At 44.5% G+C, this 24,486-nt stretch overlaps 1 protein-coding gene across 3 annotated transcripts in view; it reads left to right on the top strand.

The window, feature by feature from the left end:
- DENND1A (DENN domain containing 1A) overlaps positions 1-24,486 on the top strand; it is a 1,020,433-nt gene that overhangs the window by 28,478 nt on the left and 967,469 nt on the right. For all 3 annotated transcript variants that reach the window (XM_069748456.1, XM_069748457.1, XM_069748455.1), the window contains exon 2: positions 13,833-13,903. In XM_069748456.1, the coding sequence (XP_069604557.1) occupies positions 13,833-13,903 (71 nt within the window). The remainder of the gene's footprint in view (positions 1-13,832; positions 13,904-24,486) is intronic.

The following is a 24,486-nucleotide window of genomic DNA, read 5'->3' as shown; positions in this document are numbered from 1 at the left end:
TCCTCCCCGCAACATTGCGAGGATCAACTGGCAATAGTGATGCATTCTCTGAAGGAATTGGGCTGGCTAATAAACATGGGAAAGTCCAGACTAATGCCTTCTCAGGTCCAGGAGTACCTGGGTCTCACTCTAGACTCCAAAAAGATGGAATGTCGTCTCCCGGAGTACAAGATACAAAAACTAAAAAGTTTAGTATCGAGAACCCAATCTCTCCCCTCCATAACACTCCGTCAGGCCATGTCCCTCTTAGGCTCTATGACCTCTTGCATCCCTGCAGTCCAGTGGGCCCAATTACATTCAAGAGAACTTCAATGGCAGATATTGTCGGAGCAAATCCATCTAGGAGAGAATTTAGGAGGGCAGTTATCTCTATCTCCTCGCACAAATCACTCTCTGACATGGTGGAGATCGCAGAAAAATCTTTCCCAGGGAGTCCCGTGGGTAATTCAGATCTCGAAAGTCCTGACTACGGATGCAAGCCCTTCAGGGTGGGGGGCTCATCTGGGCGACCTAGTAACCCAGGGCACTTGGTCTCCATCCACAGTCAACAAATCCTCCAACATGAAGGAGCTCCTTGCAGTAAAATTTGCCCTTCAGGAATTCTTGGGGGTCCTTCACTCTCACCATGTAAGAGTAATGTCGGACAATCGGGTGGTAGTATCTTACCTAAATCACCAGGGGGGCACCCGTTCCAAAAATCTAATGGAGGTGACCGATTCAATCCTGCAAATAGCCGAGAGCAACCTCTTATCCCTAACAAGCTTACACATAAGGGGAGTGGACAACTACAAAGCAGACTTCCTCAGCCGGTCCAGTCTAAAACAGGGGGAATGGGAACTAAATCAGGCGATATTCACCCAGATCACAGAAAGATGGGGCGTTCCCAAAATAGATCTCTTTGCGAGTCATCTAAACAAAAAAGTAACCTCCTTTTGCTCCCTATCTCCCCTGGGGAACCCAGTAGCTGTGGACGCCTTCCTGATATCTTGGGGTCACCATCTGGTCTATGCCTTTCCTCCTCTTATTCTGATTCCAGCAGTGCTGAGGAAGATTCGGGAGGACGGGGCGCTGGTCATCTTAATTGCCCCGTTCTGGCCGAAGAGGCCTTGGTTCTCATGGATGAGGAAGTTATCAATATCAGACCCTTGGGTATTACCAGACCTCCAAGATCTGTTGTCACAGGGCCCAGTCTGTCATCCGCAGGTCAAGAACTTGCACTTGACAGCTTGGCTCTTGAAAGGAAATTACTAGAAAGCAGGGGGTTCTCTCCGGGCTTGATCTCAACTCTGTTACAAAGTAGGAAGCCTGTTACAACAAGACAGTATGGCAAGATATGGAAAAAGTTTCTGTCATCATCAGGTGCAAAAATAGGGAAAGAAATTCCCCTTAATTCCATATTAGAGTTCCTACAAAACGGGTTGGAGATGGGTTTAGCCACTAACACCCTAAAAGTTCACGTGGCAGCTTTGGGAGCCCTATTCAATTTTGATTTAGCCTCAAATAGGTGGGTCGCTAGATTCATCAGGGCGGCAGGAAGATCTAGGCCTCTTCCAGTAAAAGTTGTTCCTCAATGGGACTTAAACTTGGTCCTTAAAGCCCTGACTAATTCTCCATTTGAGCCATTACACGAATCTACAATAAAAAATCTATCCCTCAAAACAGCTCTATTAGTCGCCCTCACTTCGGCCCGCAGGGTTAGCGATTTACAGGCTCTCTCAGCTAACCCTCCCTACACACAATTCCTAGAGGATAGGGTCATTTTAAAAACAGACCCAGCATATCTCCCAAAAGTGGCTTCAAAATTTCACAGGTCTCAAGAGATATCTCTCCCCTCCTTCTGTCCCAATCCTAAAAATAAGGAGGAACAAACATTACATACACTAGATGTAAGAAGATGTCTCTTACACTACCTAGAAGTCACTAGAGAGAGTAGGGAGGATTCCTCTCTGTTTGTGTGTTTTCAGGGTCCCCGGAAGGGGAAAAAAGCATCTAAAGCCACCATAGCAAGATGGATCACAGACGCCATCAGTCTATCATACTCAGCAAGTGGGATGTCCGTTCCCGGGGAGGTTAAGCCTCACTCAACAAGAGCAGTAGCGACTTCCTGGGCGGAGAAGGCCGGAGCTTCCATAGACCAGATATGTAGAGCTGCTACCTGGTCCTCACCATCCACATTCTATAGGCACTATAGATTGGACCTAATCTCCTCTTCAGACCTTACTTTCGGTAAAAGGGTTCTGGAGGCGGTGGTCCCTCCCTGAATGCACTATCTATGCAATTCTCTCCGTGGTGCCGTCATGGGCGATCAGAGAAAAATATAGTTCTTACCGATAACGGTATTTCTCTGAGCCCATGACGGCACCCGTACATTCCCTCCCTTCACTTGTGGGTGCGCACATCAAAATAGTGCCATAGTCTACTCATAGTGTTAATAGTCACGCGGTATCTAGTTATGATAAACAGTTAAAATTTAACAAATGTTTAGTAGTCTCCCATCGTTCTCTATGTAAAACAACTGATGCAGGAGAGTGGTACCGCCTTTTTATCCGTAGGTTTCCTGTCCTTGGTGGGCGGATCCCCTCTCTCCGTGGTGCCGTCATGGGCTCAGAGAAATACCGTTATCGGTAAGAACTATATTTTTTGCTCCCCTTCTTCCCATGGCCATATTTTTCAGTCAAAATGGCCATGTGAGGGCTTGTTTTTTTGTGGGACAAGTTGTACTTTTGAACGACACCTTTTGTTTTTTTGATTATGATTCTCCAGGTCATTCCGAGTTCATAGACACCAAACATGTCTAGGTTCTTTTTCTATTTAAGTTATGAAAAGAAAATCCAAACTTTTGGTAAAAAAAACAAAACAAATGGCACCATTTTCTGAGATTTGTGGCATCTCCATTTTTCGTAAGTTGGGGCTGGGTGAGGGCCTTTTTTGTTATGCACCAAGCTTTTTATTGATACCATTTTGGTGTAGATACGATCTTTTGATCACCCGACAAAACAAATGTAATCCTGGGTTTTCTTTTCTCGTTACCCCGTTTATCGATCAGGTTAATTCTTGTTTTATATTGATAGATCTGGCGATTCTGAAGGCGGCGATACCAAATATGTTTTTTTTTTTTTATTGTTTTACTTTGGTGCAAAAGGGGAGTGATTTGAACTTTTATTTTTGTTTATATTTTTAAAAACATTTTTTTTTCTATTTTTGCATGCTTCAATAGTCTCTATGGAAGACTAGAAATTGTAGTACTTTGATCTATTCTGCTACACACATGCGATGGTCAGATCGCCTGTATGTAGCAGAAATGCTCAATTGCTGTTCGATGCACATGTCAGCTGTTCAAAACAGCGCCGGGGCCCACAACAAAGGGAGGGATTCTGACTTGGGGCGTACTATTATGTCCAACTTTGGAAAGGGGTTAAACAATTTTTTTTTTTTTGTTCACTATATGGTAAAACAGACCTATTACTATGATTGCCCAGGTCTTGGAAGTAGCAATCCTTAAAGTCAGTGTCGACCCTTTAACCCCTTTCTGACCTCGGATGGGATAGTACATCTGAGGTCAGAACCCCCGCTTTGATGCAGGGCTCCGGTGGTGAGCCCACATCAAAGCCGCGACATGTCAGCTGTTTTGAACAGCTGACATGTGCGCACAATAGTGGCAAGTGAAATTGCGATCCACCCGCCGCTATTAACTAGTTAAATGCCGCTGTCAAATTCTGACAGCGGTATTTAACTACCGCTTCCGGCCGCGCGGCTGGAAATGCGCGCATCGCCGACCCCCGTCACATGATCGGGGGTCAGCGATGCATCAGAATGGTAACCATAGAGGTCCTTGAGACCTCTATGCTTACTGATGTCGGTTTGCCGTGAGCGCCACCCTGTGGTCGGCGCTCATAGCAAGCCTGTAATTAAGCTACATAGGAGCGATCTGATGATCACTGCTATGTAGCTGAGACGATGGAAATGTGCCAGCTTCTAGCCTCCCATGGAGGCTATTGAAGCATGGCAAAAGTAAAAAACAAGTTTAAAAAAATATGAAATAAATAAAAAAATATAAAAGTTTAAATCACCCCCCTTTTGCCCCATTAAAAATAAAACAATAAAAATAAAATCAAATATACACATATTTTGTATCGCCGCATTCAGAATCGCCCCATCTATCAATAAAAAAAAGGATTAACCTGATCGCTAAACGGCGTAGCAACAAAAAAAATTTTAAACGCCAAAATTATGTTTTTTAGGTCGCTGCGACATTGCATTAAAGTGCAATAACGGGCGATCAAAATAACATATCTGCATCAAAAGCTCGGCACGCAAAAAATAAGCCCTCAACCGACCCCAGATCACGAAAAATGGAGACTCTACGTGCATTGGAAAATGGCACAAATTTTTTTTTTATTTAGCAAAGTTTGGAATTTTTTTCACCACTTAGATAAAAAATAACCGAGACATGTTTGGTGTCTATGAACTCGTACTGACCTGGAGAATCATGATGGCAGGTCAGTTTTAGCATTTAGTGAAGCTAGCAAAAAAGCCAAACAAAAAACACGCATGGGATTGCACTTTTGTTGCAATTTCACCGCCCTTGGAATTTTTTTCCCGTTTTCTAGTACGTGTCATGGTAAAACCAATGATGCTGTTCAAAAGTACAACTCGTCCTGCAAAAAATGAGCCCTCAAATGGCCATATTGATGGAAATATAAAAAAGTTATGGCTCTGGGAAGGAGGGGAGCGAAAAACGAACACGGAAAAACGGAAAATCCCAAGGTCATGAAGGGGTTAACGAGCATTGTCACATGACTTAGGATAGATGCCAAACCAGAATCTCGGTTTGCAGACAATGTGCTTCGGGATGCTGCCCCTCGTCAGTGCAAAGTGTGAGATCTGGATTGGCTGTGTGAGAAAGTCATGTGACCAGGCTCGTTAAAGGGGCAACATTGACTGTTAGAATTGCTACTTCCAATAGATAGCACTAGAGTTCTAGTCCTCTTCCTCTCTGAAGAGACTATTTTCAAAATTTACTTATCTTTTAATACTTCATTGGTTTCACCTCCAAAGGAGGAACATTGGATATTCTGGATATCCAGTCGAAATGCTTGAACATTTCACATCTTCTTCAAAGCCTCCTTTGAGTAACCTTTTTACAGTGTTTTAATTGTAAAACCTATATATAATGTTGATTAGCTTTTGTAAAGAACTTTAATTTACTTAGCTTTTTGTACCGATTGGAGACGCAGGATACTTTCTTGTTGTGAATTCTGTTTTCGAACTCCCTCCTGTGGTCATGAATGGTACTTCGGCGAGTTCTGTCCATGGACTCCCTCTGGTGGCTGTGAGTGGAGCTTCTGCTTCTGAGGTTCCTTCCACAGGTGACGTAGTTTATTCTTTGGCTGGCTGTTCTATTTAACTCCACTCAGATCGTTACTCCATGCCAGCTGTCAATGTTCTTGTACTGGTTCAGTTCGCTCTTGGATCTTTCTGGTGACCTGTCTACTCCAGCAGAAGCTAAGTCCCTGCTAGTTATTTACTTGTTCATTATTTTCCTTGTCCAGCTGGCTATCATGATCTTGCCCTGCTAGCTGGAAGCTCTGGGATGCAGAGTGGCACCTCCACACCGTGAGTCGGTGCGGAGGCCTTTTTGCACACTCTGCGTGGTCTTTTGTAGGGTTTGGCTCGTCCTGATCGGCCTGGGGGCTCTGGTGAGGGTTCGGTGACCCCTCCTCAAGGGGGGGGTACTGTTGTGAATTCTGTTTTCAAACTCCCTCCTGTGGTCATGAATGGTACTTCGGCGAGTTCTGTCCATGGACTCCCTCTGGTGGCTGTGAGTGGAGCTGCTGCTTCTGAGGTTCCTTCCACAGGTGACGTAGTTTATTCTTTGGCTGGCTGTTCTATTTAACTCCACTCAGATCTTTACTCCATGCCAGCTGTCAATGTTCTTGTACTGGTTCAGTTCGCTCTTGGATCTTTCTGGTGACCTGTCTACTCCAGCAGAAGCTAAGTCCTTGCTAGTTATTTACTTGTTCATTATTTTCCTTGTCCAGCTGGCTATCATGATCTTGCCCTGCTAGCTGGAAGCTCTGGGATGCAGAGTGGCACCTCCACACCGTGAGTCGGTGCGGAGGTCTTTTTGCACACTCTGCGTGGTCTTTTGTAGGGTTTTGTGCTGACCGCAAAGATACCTTTCCTATCCTCAGTCTGTTTAGTAAGTCTGGCCTCCCTTTGCTTAAATCTGCTTCATTTCTGTGTTTGTGACTTTCATCTTAACTCACAGTCAATATATGTGGGGGGCTGCCTTTTCCTTTGGGGAATTTCTCTGAGGCAAGGTAGGCTTTATTTTCTTTCTTTAGGGCTAGTTAGCTCTTAGGCTGTGAAGAGGCGTCTAGGTCGTGTTAGGTACGCTCCACGGCTATTTCTATTTGTGTGATAGGATTAGGGGTTGCGGTCAGCAGAGCTCCCACTTCCCAGAGCTTGTCCTGTGTGAGTTTAACCATCAGGTCGTTCCGGGTGCTCCTAACCACCAGGTCATAACACTTTCTGCTCAATTAGTAAAGTTAAAATCAAAATTAATTTTATTTTCTGTTACCATAGAGCAGTTACTTATGGAATCTAGGATGAACACTACATAAAGAACGTGTCACTATGACTGACAGCTCCTTACACGGACCATACTTTTCATATAGCGGAGGGTTTACTTGACGGCTGTTTCTCCTAAGTCCCCCATAAATATGAAAGCTCTGGGTGACCAAGTACGGTATATCCTTTTTGGCAAGGTTGAATTCATTGTCAAAAGTTATTTACAGTTTTGGACAAAATGTGTTGTAAAAGAAAAAGTAGAAATGACAACGGACTGTTTAAATTAAAATAAAACTCCCCTTACCACAGCTAAAAATGTGGGAGCCACTAGCAGTAGAAGAAGCTCCAGTGCCACTGATACCAGCTGTCTGGGGAGTAATACTACCAAGCATAAGTTACAATTGGCCCCCTTTACCTTGGGCAAGCATATTCGTGGGCAGGAAATGGAAGGCGTTATGGAATCCATGGCACATCACTTGCCTATGCCACAGGAGGATAATGTTACCTCCGGCAGCAACACTATCAGTTTGAGTCGGTGTTGTGCACAGAACGGTCTGCCTGGTCAAAAATAATTTTTGGATGTTTTTTTTATTTGAAAAAAAAAATCAAAACAAAGCAAAGGTCTGACAGCGTATTGTGTTAAATAAACAATTTTAGACAATGTTATTCACCAGTTTCCTTCACCTCCCCACCCCTGCTATCCCATCTTGGGAAGTCAGTGGGTATCCATGGCAACCGGGTGTCCGCTGGAAGTTCTCCTGGACTGGTAGTCTTCCTGGGCTTCATAAGAGAACATCAGTTGCACTATATGCTACAATACTGTAATATTGTAGTATAAGCGATCAAATGATGGCAAGTTGAAGTCCATTGAAGAAAATAAAAAATAACATAAACATAAAGAGAGAGAAAAATATAAAAGTTTTACGGACTACTTTTCCCCATTCAAAAATAAATAAATAAATAAATAAATATACAAACAAATTTGGTAGTGTCTGTAAAATCTGATATATCAAAATGTTAAACTCAGAAAATAAAGAAAAACAGTGAAACTCCAGAGTTGTAGTTTTTCAATTTTCTTCAGATGCACATTCAATTGAAACGTTTTGGCGCACAGAGACCAGCTCTCTGCACAGCAATACCAATGCCAGCTGCTTGCCAATCATAGGCCCTCGCCCCTAACAACGCTCAACACTAGCTGTCATATGGTCATCATTGTTTTTGTTTACTTTTGAAAAAAAAAAAAAAATCTCACTCTAACACAACCCCCAACACACCCATAACCTCAACCATAACCCTAACACAGCCCCAACACACCCATCCCAACCACAACCTTAGCACAACCCCCAACACACCCATAACCCCAGCCACAACCCTAACCCAACCCCTAACACACCCATAACCCCAGCCACAACCCTAACCCAACCCCTAACACACCCATAGCCCCAACCACAACCCCCAACACACCCATAACCCCAACCACAACCCTAACCCAACCCCCAACACACCCATAGCCCCAACCACAACCCCCAACACACCCATAACCCTAGCACAACCCCCAACACACCCATAACCCTAGCACAACCAACACACCCATAACCCTAGCACAACCCCCAACACACCCATATCCCCAACCACAACCCCCAACACACCCATAACCTCAACCATAACCCTAACACAGCCCCAACACACCCATCCCAACCACAACCCTAGCACAACCCCCAACACACCCATAACCCCAACCACAACCCTAACCCAACTCCTAACACACCCATAGCCCCAACCACAACCCCCAACACACCCATAGCCCCAACCACAACCCCCAACACACCCATAACCCTAGCACAACCCCCAACACACCCATATCCCCAACCACAACCCCCAACACACCCATAACCACAACCCTAACCCAACCCCCAACACACCCATAGCTCCAACCACAACCCCAACCCTAACACAACCCCCAACACACCCATAACCACAACCCAACCCCCAAGACACCCATAGCCCCAACCACCACCCCCAACACACCCATAACCCCAACCCTAACACAACCCCAACACACCCATAACCCCAACCCTAACACAACCCCAACACACCCATAACCCCAACCCTAACACAACCCCCAACACACCCATAACCCCAACCACAACCCTAACTCAACCCCCAACACACCCATAGCCCCAACCACAACCCCCAACACACCCATAACCCTAGCACAACCCCCAACACACCCATATCCCCAACCACAACCCCCAACACACCCATAACCACAACCCTAACCCAACCCCCAACACACCCATAGCTCCACCCCCAACACACCCATAACCCCAACCACAACCCTAGCACAACCCCCAACACACCCATAACCCCAATCACAACCCCCAACACATCCATAGCCCCAACCACAACCCAACCCCCAAGACACCCATAGCCCCAACCACCACCCCCAACACACCCATAACCCCAACCCTAACACAACCCCAACATACCCAAAACCCCAACCCTAACACAACCCCCAACACACCCATAACCCCAACCCTAACACAACCCCCAGCACACCCATAACCTAACCACAACCCTAACACAACCCCCAACACACCCATAACCCCAACCCTAACACAACCCCCAACACACCCATAACCTAACCACAACCCTAACACAACCCCCAACACACCCATAACCACAACCCTAGCACAACCCCCAACACACCCATAACCTCAACCACAACCCCCAACACACCCATAACCCCAACCCTAACACAACCCCAACACACCCATAACCCCAACCCTAACACAACCCCCAACACACCCATAACCCCAACCCTAACACAACCCCCAACACACCCATAACCTAACCACAACCCTAACACAACCCCCAACACACCCATAACCACAACCCTAACCCAACCCCCAACACACCCATAGCCCCAACCACCACCCCCAACACACCCATAACCCCAACCCTAATACAACCCCCAACACACCCATAACCCCAACCCTAACACAACCCCCAACACACCCATAACCCCAACCCTAACACAACCCCCAACACACCCATAACCTAACCACAACCCTAACACAACCCCCAACACACCCATAACCACAACCCTAACACAACCCCCAACACACCCATAGCCCCAACCACCACCCCCAACACACCCATAACCCCAAGCCTAATACAACCCCCAACACACCCATAACCCCAACCCTAACACAACCCCCAACACACCCATAACCCCAACCCTAACACAACCCCCAACACACCCATAACCCCAACCCTAACACAACCCCCAACACACCCATAACCTAACCACAACCCTAACACAACCCCCAACACACCCATAACCCCAACCCTAACACAACCCCCAACACACCCATAACCTAACCACAACCCTAACACAACCCCCAACACACCCATAACCACAACCCTAACACAACCCCCAACACACCCATAACCACAACCCTAGCACAACCCCCAACACACCCATAACCTCAACCACAACCCCCAACACACCCATAACCCCAACCCTAACACAACCCCCAACACACCCATAACCCCAACCCTAACACAACCCCCAACACACCCATAACCTAACCACAACCCTAACACAACCCCCAACACACCCATAACCACAACCCTAACCCAACCCCCAACACACCCATAGCCCCAACCACCACCCCCAACACACCCATAACCCCAACCCTAATACAACCCCCAACACACCCATAACCCCAACGCTAACACAACCCCCAACACACCCATAACCCCAACCCTAACACAACCCCCAACACACCCATAACCTAACCACAACCCTAACACAACCCCCAACACACCCATAACCACAACCCTAACACAACCCCCAACACACCCATAGCCCCAACCACCACCCCCAACACACCCATAACCCCAACCCTAATACAACCCCCAACACACCCATAACCCCAACCCTAACACAACCCCCAACACACCCATAACCCCAACCCTAACACAACCCCAAACACACCCATAACCTAACCACAACCCTAACACAACCCCCAACACACCCATAACCACAACCCTAACACAACCCCCAACACACCCATAACCTCAACCACAACCCTAACACAACCACCAACACACCCATAACCCCAACCACAACCCCCAACACACCCATAACCACAACCCTAACACAACCCCAACACACCCATAACCTCAACCACAACCCTAACACAACCACCAACACACCCATAACCCCAACCACAACCCCCAACACACCCATAACCCCAACCACAGCCCCCAACACACCCATAACCACAACCCTAACACAACCCCAACACACCCATAACCTCAACCACAACCCTAACACAACCACCAACACACCCATAACCACAACCCTAACACAACCCCCAACACATCCATAACCTCAACCACAACCCCCAACACACCCATAACCCTAACACAACCCCCAACACACCCATAACCACAACCCTAAAACAACCCCCAACACACCCATAACCACAACCCTAACACAACCTCAACTCTTAGCACAACCCTAACCCCAACTCTAACACAATCCTAACAACCCCAACCCTAACTGGAAAAAATGGAAAAAGCTGAATTTTTAAAATTTTATTATTTTTATCTAACTTGGGGTGACAGGGAGCTTTGAGTTACTATTTTTTTTAATTTTGATCACTGTGATAGACCCTGTGATCAAAAGGAACCAATAGGAAAAGCATCCTATTATTGCCGGGTGCCAGGAAGATGACGCAGAGGGACGGAACAGGAGGATCCGGGGATCGCAGAGTTACCGGGGAGGGATCGGGGGAACTCATTTCTCTCTCCTCTGATATGCTAGATCATATCAGAAGAAAGAGAAATTAATTGTCAGACTTTTTTTTGTGATCGCTGTTATTCGGTGAATAACTGCAATCACGTTAAAGGGGATTGTAAAAACCGTCCTTGATCATGTTCTCCTGGGTCTCAGCTAACCCCAGTAGCCGAGACCCAGAGATTTTCTGATGCTGGGTTGCACGATACCCTTATTTTTCAGCGCTGTAAAAATCGGCGCTAAGGAATAAGGCCCCTTAATTGCCGCCATTAAAAGCCATATCGGCGGTTGTTAGGGAGTTCATTATAACTTGAGAAAGGAGCAAGAGCTAGCACTCTAAGAACACTACATTCGAAATTTTACAGCTATGACCTCCTGCTTAGAACAGGTAATTGAAGTGGATTATCTGCTGAGGAGCAGTCAAGAAGTCTGGGTTTAAAGGCGCATTTGGCCAGGACTATCAGACATTAGGGCACTGAAGTCCTGCTGTGAATGTTGTTGTTTTTTGTAAATGGTGTAGGTCCCTTAGTTGTTGGAGTCATATTTTCGGCTTTGTGACAAAGTCGCTAGTATAATGCATTTATTTACATCACTGGGCGGCCTGCTCATCAGCTCCAAATTAATATTGGACAGATGGATAACAATATAGATGCCTTGTTTCCTATCTAAGGGAAGCTAAAGTCATGATAGGAAATATAATATCTCCCGCCTGGGACCTCCAGGTAGGGAGATATCCTGAAAGTTGGGGATGCCATAATTTTTTGGGACATAGCCGAATCCCATTGACGAACTCCAATCTGAGGTATGTGGCCATCATTTTTATCTTATGAATATAGATTTTGAATTCTAATCATTGTCAGTCCTGGAAGATACCGTTTGCTGTAGTTTTGTACCATTTTCCTGAAAGGAGAGCTTCCCTCTGCTAAGATCCATGACACAGGTTTACTACTTTTCTTTTGTTATCTGTTTTTAGTTTATGTAATTGAATATATTGTATTGTTTTGCCCCCTTTTTGTAATATCTTTTGTTTATTTTTATATTATTGCCTACTTTTTGGATTAAAAAGAAAAAGCGTTGGTCGTCTTTTTCTTTAAACTGCATCCCTGAAGCCCAACGCTACCTGTCATGGGTGTCCAATTGGCCTGTATAAAGGATTGGTGGTGGCAGCTAGTTTTCTTGGGGTTTTGCCAGAGCTTTTCGGTGACTGTACGAAATCTAGGGAATTGTAGGGAATCTGCTCTTTTGGTAGTTGGCAGCTTTCGCACAGGCACGAAAGTTCTTTTGCAAACAGGAAGGTTTATGGAGTTCCATAAATTTCCAACAGAAAGTAAAAGTGTTCTCCAGCAAAAAGGCAATAAACGGTCCCACAGAAGGCACTGCTCACCCTGTTATATCTCAGTGCCGCTCATCCATCTCTGGCATAGCTTGAGCAACATATACCAGTTCTTCTTCCCGGACTCCCAGACACTTATGAAGCGGCTAATCTGCAATTTTACATTCGCTGCACCTGTCGGATTGGAGGATGGGAATGACCTCCTGGACCCATGGTGCGGTATTAAACAAACCACTCAACACTCATCAGTGCTGGAGGTTTCACATCACCAAGGCCAGGCACCTCAGTTATCCATACGTTCGATGCCGGACTTGTCTAGGTGCCATCTTTCAATACATATGTTCAAAGGGTTAGGTTTGGAGGTGTATATACTAGTAGTTTTGAGCTGATGTTATTGTTAGAAGAGCTCTGCAGTTATTGATTTTGCAACGTTTACGCATTATACGCAGGGTGACTCCGCTCTGTAACGTGATCTCCACTTCGTGTTTTGGATCCTAGATGATTCCACTTTTCAGAAATACTCGTAGCTGATTGTAGAATATCTAGAAGGGAAGAAACATCAGGAACTGACTTGTTACATCGGTGACGTCCTATTTCAGGGCCACGCCTGATTTCGGTGAGATCTTTAGGAAGGTCAGATGTTTTGTCTACGTAGCGTATCTTTATTAAAAGGGATGACATCTGAATGATGTCTCTGCGGAATCCCGAAATATGCAGATCTGGTAAGCACGCAAGTTTCCTTGTACACAGCGATGGCATTGATTCAGCCTGTGCAGGTCCACAGGGTTCCGAGATATAAAGGGGGTCCATCTACCTCCAAAGCAGGTGGAATTGGGCATTATGATGAGTGATTTGACTATAAAGGGCCCATAGATTATTCTTGCACAGCGACCTCTTCTCACTGTCTGCTCCTCTCTAACATGACAGATTTTAGCTTCCGTCAGGAGGTCATGGGGTGGTGGATAATGTGCATGACCGACCGGCTTCGTTGTGTTGCCTTGCCCATGAATATGACCGAGCGATCAGCTTATAGACTATTAAAATCATTTTCTGGATTTGCTAAATAAAAACCAGGTCTCTTGCACTTATAAACTCATAATCACAATTGTATTTCAGGCAAAACCCGGAGAACACATTTGAAGTCTATGTGGAAGTGAGTCGTCCTGGAGAAAATGCATCTAAGCAAGGTATTTGCCGTATTCTTTTCTACGACCTTCTACGGTTCGTTAGATGCTTTCTTGGTTATTGACATTACGAGGATTTAGTTATAATGTTTTCGTAAACTAAATTAATGGGAAATCACCAGCGTGTGGAAAGACGTGAAGTATTGTTCACCCTGTAGAGAACATTTCATGGAGCTTGAAGTTACCATTAATGCGCGAGCCCCCGAAGGACATCATTGATGGTGACCCTTATACAGCCACAGCCTTTCATAGCTGGCACAGCCACTGTGTAAAGTTACGACGGTACAAGTACACGTAGGATAGTTATTGCAGACTGGCTCCATCCAAGACAGGCTGCGGTTTCTGAAGGCAGGTAAGGTCCGGGCTTCCTCTGTTTTAGATCTTGAAGTGTGGAGGCTCTTGAGAGACACAATTAATGATGTTCTGCAGCCTGGATGTGGCCCTCTGGGTGTAGCAGAGCACCGTAGGGAGAATGGGCCAGGAGAAGCCTCCCTGCTCTGCCAAGCAGCTGTAATGGAGCGCGTGCCCTCAGGTGCTGTAACTTCACCCCGCTTCCACACTTCTGAACAATGCTGGCGCCATTATCCTTCTCGGAGAACTGGTGGCTCTTGCATGTTGGAGGCTTTCCACAATGCCGTTACTTTGCAATCATGCTCGCTCGTCCTCCTAACATATACAGTGTTTGCTGAATGGCTTATACCGTTATAGATCTGCCATTCTTGGGAAAACTTTTTTATTTCTTTTGTATATAAAGTATTTTTCGGATTATAAGACGCTTCGGATTATAAGACGCACCCCAAATTTTCATGAGAAAAATAGGAAAAAAAACGTTATTAATAAAATGGTGGCGCTTCTTATAATCCATGCGTCTTATTGCTTACCGAGGGTGGTGGCTGCAGTAAAGCGAGGTCCCAGGGTCGCTGCTAGAGGAGACAGGAGTGGAGCGTTGCCGCAGGCTGGGATGAGGGGGTGTTCAGATGTGCGGCATGCCACTGCGGATGTCCCGGTGGTGGTACTGCGCTGTGCCCCTGTGGCGGTGATGTGCCGTGTCCCCAGTGGCGGTGATGGTCTGTGTCCACGGTTGCGGTGCTGTGCTGTGTCCCCGGTGCTGCGGCGGGCTCTGCCGACATTTTATTAAAGGCCAGAGCCCCCGGCAGTCCTTCCATGGTTTCCGGTGCGGCGGTGGAGTCTTGAGAAAATGGCCACCGGGAGGCGGCGCATGTGCAGATGGAGACCTCGGCACAGGGATCTCGGGAGCTGAGATCTCGGCTCTGAGTCCAGCGCCTCACAGGAAACCATGGAAGGACTGCCGGGGGCTCTGGCCTTTCACAAAATGTCAGCACAGCCCCCCGCAGCATCGGGGACACAGCGCAGCACTGCCACCGGGACACCCATAGTGGCACGACGATAATCTCCGTATTATAAGACACACCCCCATTTTCCCCCCAAATTTGGGAATTTTTTTTTTATAATTTAATATCCGAAAAATACGGTATATATATTTTTTTCACTTTTTGAATTATATTGGTCCTTAACCTTTCCTATCCTTAGATCGTCTTATTCATCTCTCCGAGATGATTTCATACTTTTACTTCTTCTACTTTTTTGTTATTTTATTTCTCTTTCAGTCATTTCCTTAATTTTACCAGTTTTCCCCCCCCCCCAATTTGACAGAAACCATCCTGGAAACATATCACCAGGTATGTGCTTCTCCATTTCAGAGCAGTATGATATAGGGGCAGAAACCTTGTTTCCAACCATGTATCACTAACTGGGCTGCTTGCTGCAGTTTTGTTAAAATCAGTGTTTTATGTATTGCAGATCTAGCAATGCTCTGAAAAACCCCGCCCACACCACTGAATGGCGGCTTTCTGTGTTCACGGTGCATAGGCAGAAAGCTGCCAATCAGATGTTGGGGCAGGGTTATACAAAGCTGATGAATACGGAGGACTGCAAGGCAGCAGGTTTACTAGTCCTCTAGTAATAATCTTTGTCATTTTATCAAAACTACTACAAGCATCCCTGTGAGTGACACATTACTGGAATCAGGGTTTCTGTCTGTACATCATGCTGCTCTCAGATTAAGTAACACAAACCTGGTGACAGATTCCGTTTAAAGAGGCCTAGAACCATAGTTACCTTTCCCCAAGTTATCCTGTTTTTTGAGGTCTGTGTTTATTTTATTTTCAGTGAAAACCACTAATAGCCGCCTTTATCTCCTTAACGACCAGAGTTATTTTTGGTTTTGCACTTTCATTTTTTTTCTCCTTATTCTCAGAGCCATAACTTTTTTATGTTTTGGTCAATATGGCCATGTGAGAGCTTGTTTTTTTTGCGGGACGAGTTGTACTCTTGATCGACACCATTGGTTTTACCATATCATGTACTGGAAAACGGGAAAAAAATTCCAAGTGTGTTGAAATTGCAAAAAAAAAGTGCAATCCCACACTTGTTTTTTTTTTTTTTTTTTTTACTATGTTCACGAAATGCTAAAACTGACCAGCCATTGTGATTCTCCAGGTCATTACGAGTTCATGGACCCTAAACATGTCTAGGTTCTCTTTTTTATCTAAGTGGTGAAAAAAATTCCAAAGTTTGTTATACGTTTTTTTTTTTTTAAATTGTGCCATTTCCTGATACTTGTAGCGTCTCCATTTTTTGTGATCTCGGGTTGGGTGAGGGCTTATTTTTCGCACGCCGAGCTGATACCATTTTGGTGCAGATACGATCTTCTTTTTTGGTAATTCTGGCATTTTTACTTTTTTTTTCCGTTAGGCCGTTTAGTGATCGGGTTTATTTATTTTTTTTATTGATAAATTGGGCAATTCTGAACGCGGTGATACCAAATATGTGTATGTTTGACTTTTTTATTTTTTTAATTTACTTTTTTACTTTTGGCATGCTTAAATAGCCTCCATGGGAGACTAGAAGCTGCCATAGCCCGATCGGCTTTGCTACATATGTAGCAGAATTGCTCACTTGCCATGAGCGCCGACCACCGGGCTGCGCTCATAGCAATCCGGCAGTGACAACCATAGAGGTCTGCTGGAGACCTCTGGTTTTCATACCAACCCATCGGCAACCCGTGGTTATGTGACACGGGAGCCGATGGGTGGGATTTCCGGCGCGCTTGCCGGAAGCCAGTGTTAACTGCCACTGTCAGAGTTTGACAGCGGCATTTAACTAGTTAACAGCCGTGGGTGGATTGCGATTCCACCCGTGGCTGCTAGAGGCACATGTCAGCTGTTCAAAACAGATAACATGTCCCGGAAATGATGTGGGCTCAGCGCACATCAAAGGGAGGGAGTCTGACATCGGCGTACTATTACACCTGATGTTGGAAAGGGGTTAACGTTGAATGTGATACAGACCCACACCAATTGGCCTTTGCCTCTAGTTGGCCACGCCCACCGGAAAGCCATGTTACTAGACGGGAGGGACGCAGCCTCGCTTCATGCAAGTGTATGTAGCAAGGCTGCTCCAACTAGATGGGTCCTGGCGGGGAGTATGTATAACGCATACATGCCCTCCGATCCCGGGTCAGAAACCGGCGAATCCCCACAGCACACGGTGCATTTGCTGGGGGATTCATAAGCTTGCAGTCACTCAGAGGGGCAGCAGACGTATTGATTTGGACCGGACAACCCCTTTAGCATTTTCAGATGGGGATACTCCAAGGTTTATGCCAGTAAAAGCTCCCGCCATCTTGTCTATTACACTGTTACTTCCTGTTTTCGTGCAGAATTCTCACCATTTGTTAGCCGGACAAAACCAAAAATAACAATTCTTTGACCTTCACTGGGTGAATGAATTTTTCTGAAGTATATGCTTAGCGGATCACAAACCTGATCTGGACAGGGCCTACCATTGAAGGATGACAAACCATTCAGGTTGAGTGAAGAGCTGGCAAGACGACCACTATGAGCACTGAAATAGCTAGGAGAACTTAAGGTTTGCCGATATTACACTTGAAGATTTCCCACTGACCGAAAACTCTGTCGCTTCTCCACATTATTAGGTTGAAACCCATTTGGCTGTTGTGACCTCATAGAGAAAGGGGATGGCCTGAAACGACCTCCAGATGACGCTCAACAGTAGACATCATTTTTTTTTTTTTTTTTTTTGCACTTTCTTCTCTATGAAGTGGACAGGCTGAGGCTGGGGATATGATTAAGTGTGGGGAGAAGAGGGTCCTTGAGTCCTTTTTTTTTTTAATGTATATTTTTATACATGGGATTTGTCATGAAATTTTAGTCTATCTTGTGTTTGGTTTTAATGTAGCCATGAATTTACAGAGGGTATATTTAATGGGATTAGAAGAGAAAGAACAGGAACCCAATGGCTTGATGTGATCAAGATAACGACGAAGAAGACTCTAGTGGACCAATCTAGGCTTGCACAAGATCGTTAACGCATCAAGTCGCCACCATGCCTTGAAATCGAAATGAAGGCCGTTGAAATAATAATAGTTCTGAAAAGATAATTGGAATTAGGAGGCATTGCCCTACTCTACTCAATGTATATGTTCATATTGCGTATGCGCATTTATTTCCTAAAAGCCATCCGGGTTCTGGTGGCCAGGCTCATTATCTTATAGTTCTGTTGTTTCCTGAGTGTTTTCATCTTGCCTTCCTAGGGAGTGGTGTTAAATAATTGGTATTTAGTATCATAGACCGAGAGAGTATCGGAGCAGACTCTCCCACCCCTCTTTACCGCCTGACGATGATACTTTCTATTGATGATATAGGATGGACAAATTGGTGGAATTACGGCATTAAGACCCAACTCAGACTGGCCACGAAGGAGTTATTACGAACCCTTCCATTCATGGTGTAGTGAGGATTAGGAAGGGAAACGCAGCTTATGTGTCAAGACAAAGCTTCTTTCACCAACTCTACCACACGCTTTTCCCCCTTCCCTCCAAAACATGCTGCTTTGTTAAAATTAGAGATGAATCTCTTCCACAGAAATCTATTAACTCCAGAGCCAGTTCATCATTGTTTGAGGGCAAAGAAGCCCCATTAGCATCTGAAAGACTCGCTCTTCCCATAACTCTGTTCCTACAGGAGTCTGGGAGCGGTTGAAGTACTTCCGTCTTTACTCTAGTAGTTGATTTGTGTGCAGATCACCATCGTTGGCCGCAGCTTAATCCTTTTGTACGGCTTCTTTCACAATTATTGCATTCGGCAAGGAGGTTGTATCCTTGGTCTTCAATATCCAATCTATGATATTGCACCAGTTTTTAGTTTCTGCTCATAATGGAGTGAGATCATTGAGGATTTTTTTTGTCATTCTTTACAGAAACTAACAATGTACAGAAGATAGCTAAGATAAATTACACTTTCTTACAAGATCATTCTGTTATTCATTTGGCATCATGTACCCCCCAAAAAACAGCTTTAGGAATCGTCCCAAATTAAAAAGATTCAACCATTTTTTAATGTGGTCCCTTAATATTCGACATTCCCTTGTCTAGTCCAATCCGTCAGTCATCCATCCCTCTCTCTTCTACTGTCTGTTGGGTGTCGAAAAAGAATGGGCAGGTGGAAGAGAGTACCACATGACATTGCATGGGACTATAAAGTATTTATTTGTAGTTTAAGATAGCAACACATAAGACTGCGTGGGGGCTGTATACTCCAAAAAAAAAAAAATTAAAATTTTTTTTTGGCTACCCACAAAGTTTAGTGTAGTTTTTCTGGTTTAGATGCATTGAAATTAAAAAATTTAAAAAAATTAGTTCTAAAAATGTAGTTACGGTATTTTAAAGAGGGGTTGTCTGGCCTTAGGCTACAAGTGCTGTGAAGATCCTCTGGGGTCTGCGCCAGGAGCGGGTGGTAAAGTGAGCTCAAGAATAAAATTTACATGTTTCCGGCCACATTCCAACTAGACACACCCGGCCTCACACTGTACACGTGCATTGAGCGAGGCTGTGCACGTCTAGTCGGCATGTGACCGCATGTGTGCAAATCACATCTGAGGTCGCGGGTCCGGCACTGGAGAATCCTCACAGCCCGCAATGTGAAGATTCACAAGTTTTCAGTTACATAGTGACTGCAGACTGGTAGCCTAAGGCCCGGACACCCCCCTTAAATCTTACTTCCAGTGTATTCTCTTTCTTGGAGGTAATCCATGCAAGCACTAGGAAAATATAAAACTCCATGCAGACGGTCCGATGAAGACTTCAAGGCGATCATAGTGCAAATTGCAAACATTAAATAAGTCTCATCAGGTATAAGAGATCTATATACTGACATTGAAAATCACTGTCAGGATGGCTACATAATCCTGGTATCAAGCTTTGCATGTTGATATCAGATAGGAAAATGTTCAAAAAGGATTATTATGTCGAAATTCTACATTGATTTTCAAAGTAAGTACAACAGCCTCATCAGATCTACTTAAGAATATATACAGTTTGCATTGTTCTAATTATATTCTCCTGCTCATTCTGACATAGGGCAGAAAGATAATAATAATAATTTTATTTATATAGCGCCAACATATTCCGCAGCACTTTACATTATACAGTAGATCTACTTTAGTACAAGGGTATTACACTTAAGGTATGATCACACTGATTTTTTTTTTTTTAGGATTTTTTGAAGCAGAAACTGAACAAAAATGTTCCAAATTCTGTACAAAAATTTGAAACGTTGCAAAAACTTGGTTTCTTTTCAGTTTCCACTCCAGAACCTGAGCAAAATGACTCAGCGTGCCCATCTTAGGATCCCGCAAATTTTCAAGATTTCTCTAATTGTCCTCTAGAATCATTGCAGAAATCTTGCAAAAAAAGAAAAAAGCAAGATTTGCAGGATCCTAACATGCAAAGGTGTTCTTTGCCCCAGACTGACAGATGAAACCTAGATTATATCTAGTCCTAAAGTTAGAGTAGATTTTTAATTTTATATATATTTTTTCTTTGGTGTGAGAGGGTACTTGTACTCATTCAAAAAAGTCACTTGGAGTCATGAAACCAAATATTGCTCATATTTTTACTTCTTCGGAAATGTATGAACTTCCTAAAATTTTCAATCAGTAGTTGTTCCTCAGAAATGAAGTCTGCCCTGGGTGAACACATTGGGAGTTAACCACTTTCTTTTTTTTTTTTTTAATCATGTTAATAAAAACTAGTCACGTAAAAATCTAAAAAAAATGTTTCTCTCAAGCCACTGAGACAAAATTGAAAATCAACTGGTTCCGTTTCTAACATGGCTAGGTCACTGGGGTAGTCTAAAGCTGTTTCATTGATGTCTCTATGCGGAAATGATCCTTATATTGAAGGGTTAAGTGTGTCGTAGAGAGTTATGGAGATATGGGTAGATTGCAACAATACTCTGGTCGGAATTGAAAAATTTGGCCTGGTCAGGAAGGTGAAAACAGGTTGTGGCGTGAAGAGGTTAAAAGGGTTTATTCGCATTGATCAATCACTCTTGATTAGCAGATCACAGGATTCCAGTGGTTCATGTCTGTTAAAGTGGACCTGTCAACAAGTCAAAAGTGGCCAGTTTTTGCTCATTTTATCTGAACTGCCCCCCATAATTATGCCATATTTAGTTTTTCTTAAATCTTCCATACGGTTCTAGAGATATGGGGCTTTTTATGAAGGGGGTGTGGCTCACAGGATCCTCGGGGGCGTGTCTTTATGCAATGAGCCACGCCCCTAGGTAAAGGTCATAAAAAATTATCACTAAATAAAAAGGTTCATGTTTTTGGAACCGGTTGGCGGATTTAGAAAAAAACAAAAACTGAATACTAAGGGGAGCAGCCGTAATAGAATAAGATTTTGGTCACAGATCCTTTTAAAAATGAATGGGCCATCTTCATAGTGCTCTGAAGTATTGTTTCTAGCCGCTTTTCCATACAGGTCCTGTCTAAAGAATGCTCTACTGTGATACAAATTAATTAATGTTAGAAGCTTAATCTGACGTGAACATTTTTATTCTCGTACTTGGAAAAATATGCATTTTTTTTTTTTTTAATTTTTGGTGTCCAGAACAATTTTGTATAGTTATGGCTATATTCATTTTTACGCATGAACAAATGTGTCAATTCAAATTTGAGCTAAAAGATGATTTCTCAGAGTGTTACTGGTGGCATCTAACGTGCCGATCAGTGGTCACAACGGACTGGTCCATGTGTTATTACTTCGCATTGGACGAGTCCTGAAGAATGAATACCTAGGCTACGATTCCGCCTTGCATCTTCATAAGGGAACCCCTCTTCGTGTAGATTTATCTTCACTCTTTCTTCTTTCCATGCCTGACATCCTCATCAAGTTCACAGTAGGCTTGCTTTGTTTGCTTTATGTTCAGCGCTTGATAAAAAAAATGTTTTAATTTTTTTTTTTTTTTTGCCCCATTGTTTTTTGAAGCAAGGACAAGACTTAGCCAGAGTCTGGTGACGGTTTTGTAAAGCCACAATAGGGTCATTGTCTACCGCTGAATAATTGTGGCTGCTCTTTGTGCTACCAGAACTAAGACATTGGCTGTGAACGAATTCCTCCTGAGCGTGAAAGGCGACTAATCCATGTAAATACAGAAGAAAAATAAAGCCATACAGAAAAAGGGAAAGACTGCTACGCGGGAGGGCAGAGGTCACCAATTTAACCTTTCACCTAACAAATAAGAAGCATGAATTGCTTTACAAAAGGGAGCTTCTGTGATCTGTCAGGATTTCTATGGAGGACACGGCAAGAAGGGACAACTGACAGCCACTGCCTTTTAACTGCATGCACAACTTAGTAGTTGGTGTAACTCTGCCAGCGGGTAAGGCTGAAAGTTGAAGTCGTGTCCTTGGTTCTACATTAGATTATAGGTAGAATGCAAATTTTTTTGTAGACTATGCCTAAAAGGCCAACAAAGCACTGCAACAATGGGGCCGATGGGATAAGTGAAGGATTGTGACCGCCTCTCCCTTTATGGGAGCACAAAACGGGTCCCGAAACTCAAGATGGGTATGATCCCAGAGGTGGATGTGCCATAAATGTTCAAGGTGGCACAACAGCAGCCTGGCTTTCAGATCGTATTACTATTTGGTATCATCTAATATATAAAGCTGAATGTGTGTGTGTGTGTGTGTGTGTGTGTGTGTGTGTGTGTGTGTGTGTGTGTGTGTCCGGGATTGGCATCTGCACCGTCACAGCTACAACCACAAAATTTTGCACAGTCATACGTCTGGACCCCGAGAGCGTCATAGGCTATGTTGTGAGGCGAAATTTTAACCCCGCGCATTCCAATTCACCAAACAATTTTGCCCCTATCTACATAATGGGGAAAAAGTGAAAGGAAAAGTGTTGGAGGCAAATTGACAGCTGCCAGATGTGAACAAGGGGGACTTAAAGAGTGAGAGCGATGGCGCCAAAGAGTATATACTGTACAGTTGCTAAGTTCGGGCCCCGACATGGGATACTCCCCACACATGGGGATATGAACACACACACAAAATGCGCCACACACTACCACATGCTTGAACACATATACCACCCTCAGCACACATTTCACCACACATACACCAACCTCGCCACATAAAAGTCGAAACACAAGTCGCCGCTCAAAACTCGCCACGCGCAAAACACGCCACGTGCAAAACTAGGCTCACGCAAAACTCGCCACACGTGCAAAACTCACCTCATGGAAAACTCACCACACGCAAAACTTGCACACGCGGAAAAATTGCCACATGCACAAAAGTTGCAACAAAATGTACAACAATCTAGGACAAAAACCGCCGCACAGCTGTTCCCAAATCAATCGCGGCGTCTTCAGTGCATGGTCAAATCACAGGAGTCCGACTACCAAGTAGAGGTGCTTGCATGAAAACAAGTTGGATACCAATGGCGATGTGTAGAAATAAGCGGCAACACTCACCGGTCCTGTGTGGTCTGAGTCCTTTATTTCAAAAGTGCACACAACGGCATCTTCACGGCATCGGGATAAAAAACAAGGAAGGAGGTGAGCAGGATGTGACGACGGCCGTTTCGCGCCGACAATAGCGCTTCCACGGTCCACCCGTGGAACGGCCGTCGTCACATCCTGCTCACCTCCTTCCTTGTTTTTTATCCCGATGCCGTGAAGATACCGTTGTGTGCACTTTTTGAATAAAGGACTCAGACCACACAGGACCGGTGAGTGTTGCCGCTTATTTCTACACATCGACAAAAGTTGCAACACATGCAAAAGTTGCCTCACACAAAACTTGCACATATTCAAAAGGCACCACTCATAAAACGCACCACACATAAAACTCGCCACGCGCAAAACTCGCCATGCGCAAAACTTGCTGCACACAACTTGCTACACTAACCTGTCACATGCAACTCGACACACAAAAAGTTGCTACACGCATGTCGCCACACAAATCTCATCTCACAAAAGTCGCTACATGCATGTCGACACACGCAGCTCAACACACACAACTTGACACATGAAACTCGCCCTAAAACGCACACAAGTCTGGTATTATCCTTCACAAATAAAAATCTGATTAATAAGCAAACTACAAGAGCAACAACTGTACCATATAGGAAATACGGCAGCTGTCAGTCACATGACCTGTCTATTATGTGTATGTGTGAGCTAATATAT

This window comes from Ranitomeya imitator, chromosome 2, assembly GCF_032444005.1.
Source record: "Ranitomeya imitator isolate aRanImi1 chromosome 2, aRanImi1.pri, whole genome shotgun sequence".
Taxonomy (NCBI): Eukaryota; Metazoa; Chordata; class Amphibia; order Anura; family Dendrobatidae; genus Ranitomeya; species Ranitomeya imitator.
This window is presented reverse-complemented; position numbering and strand designations above follow the sequence as displayed.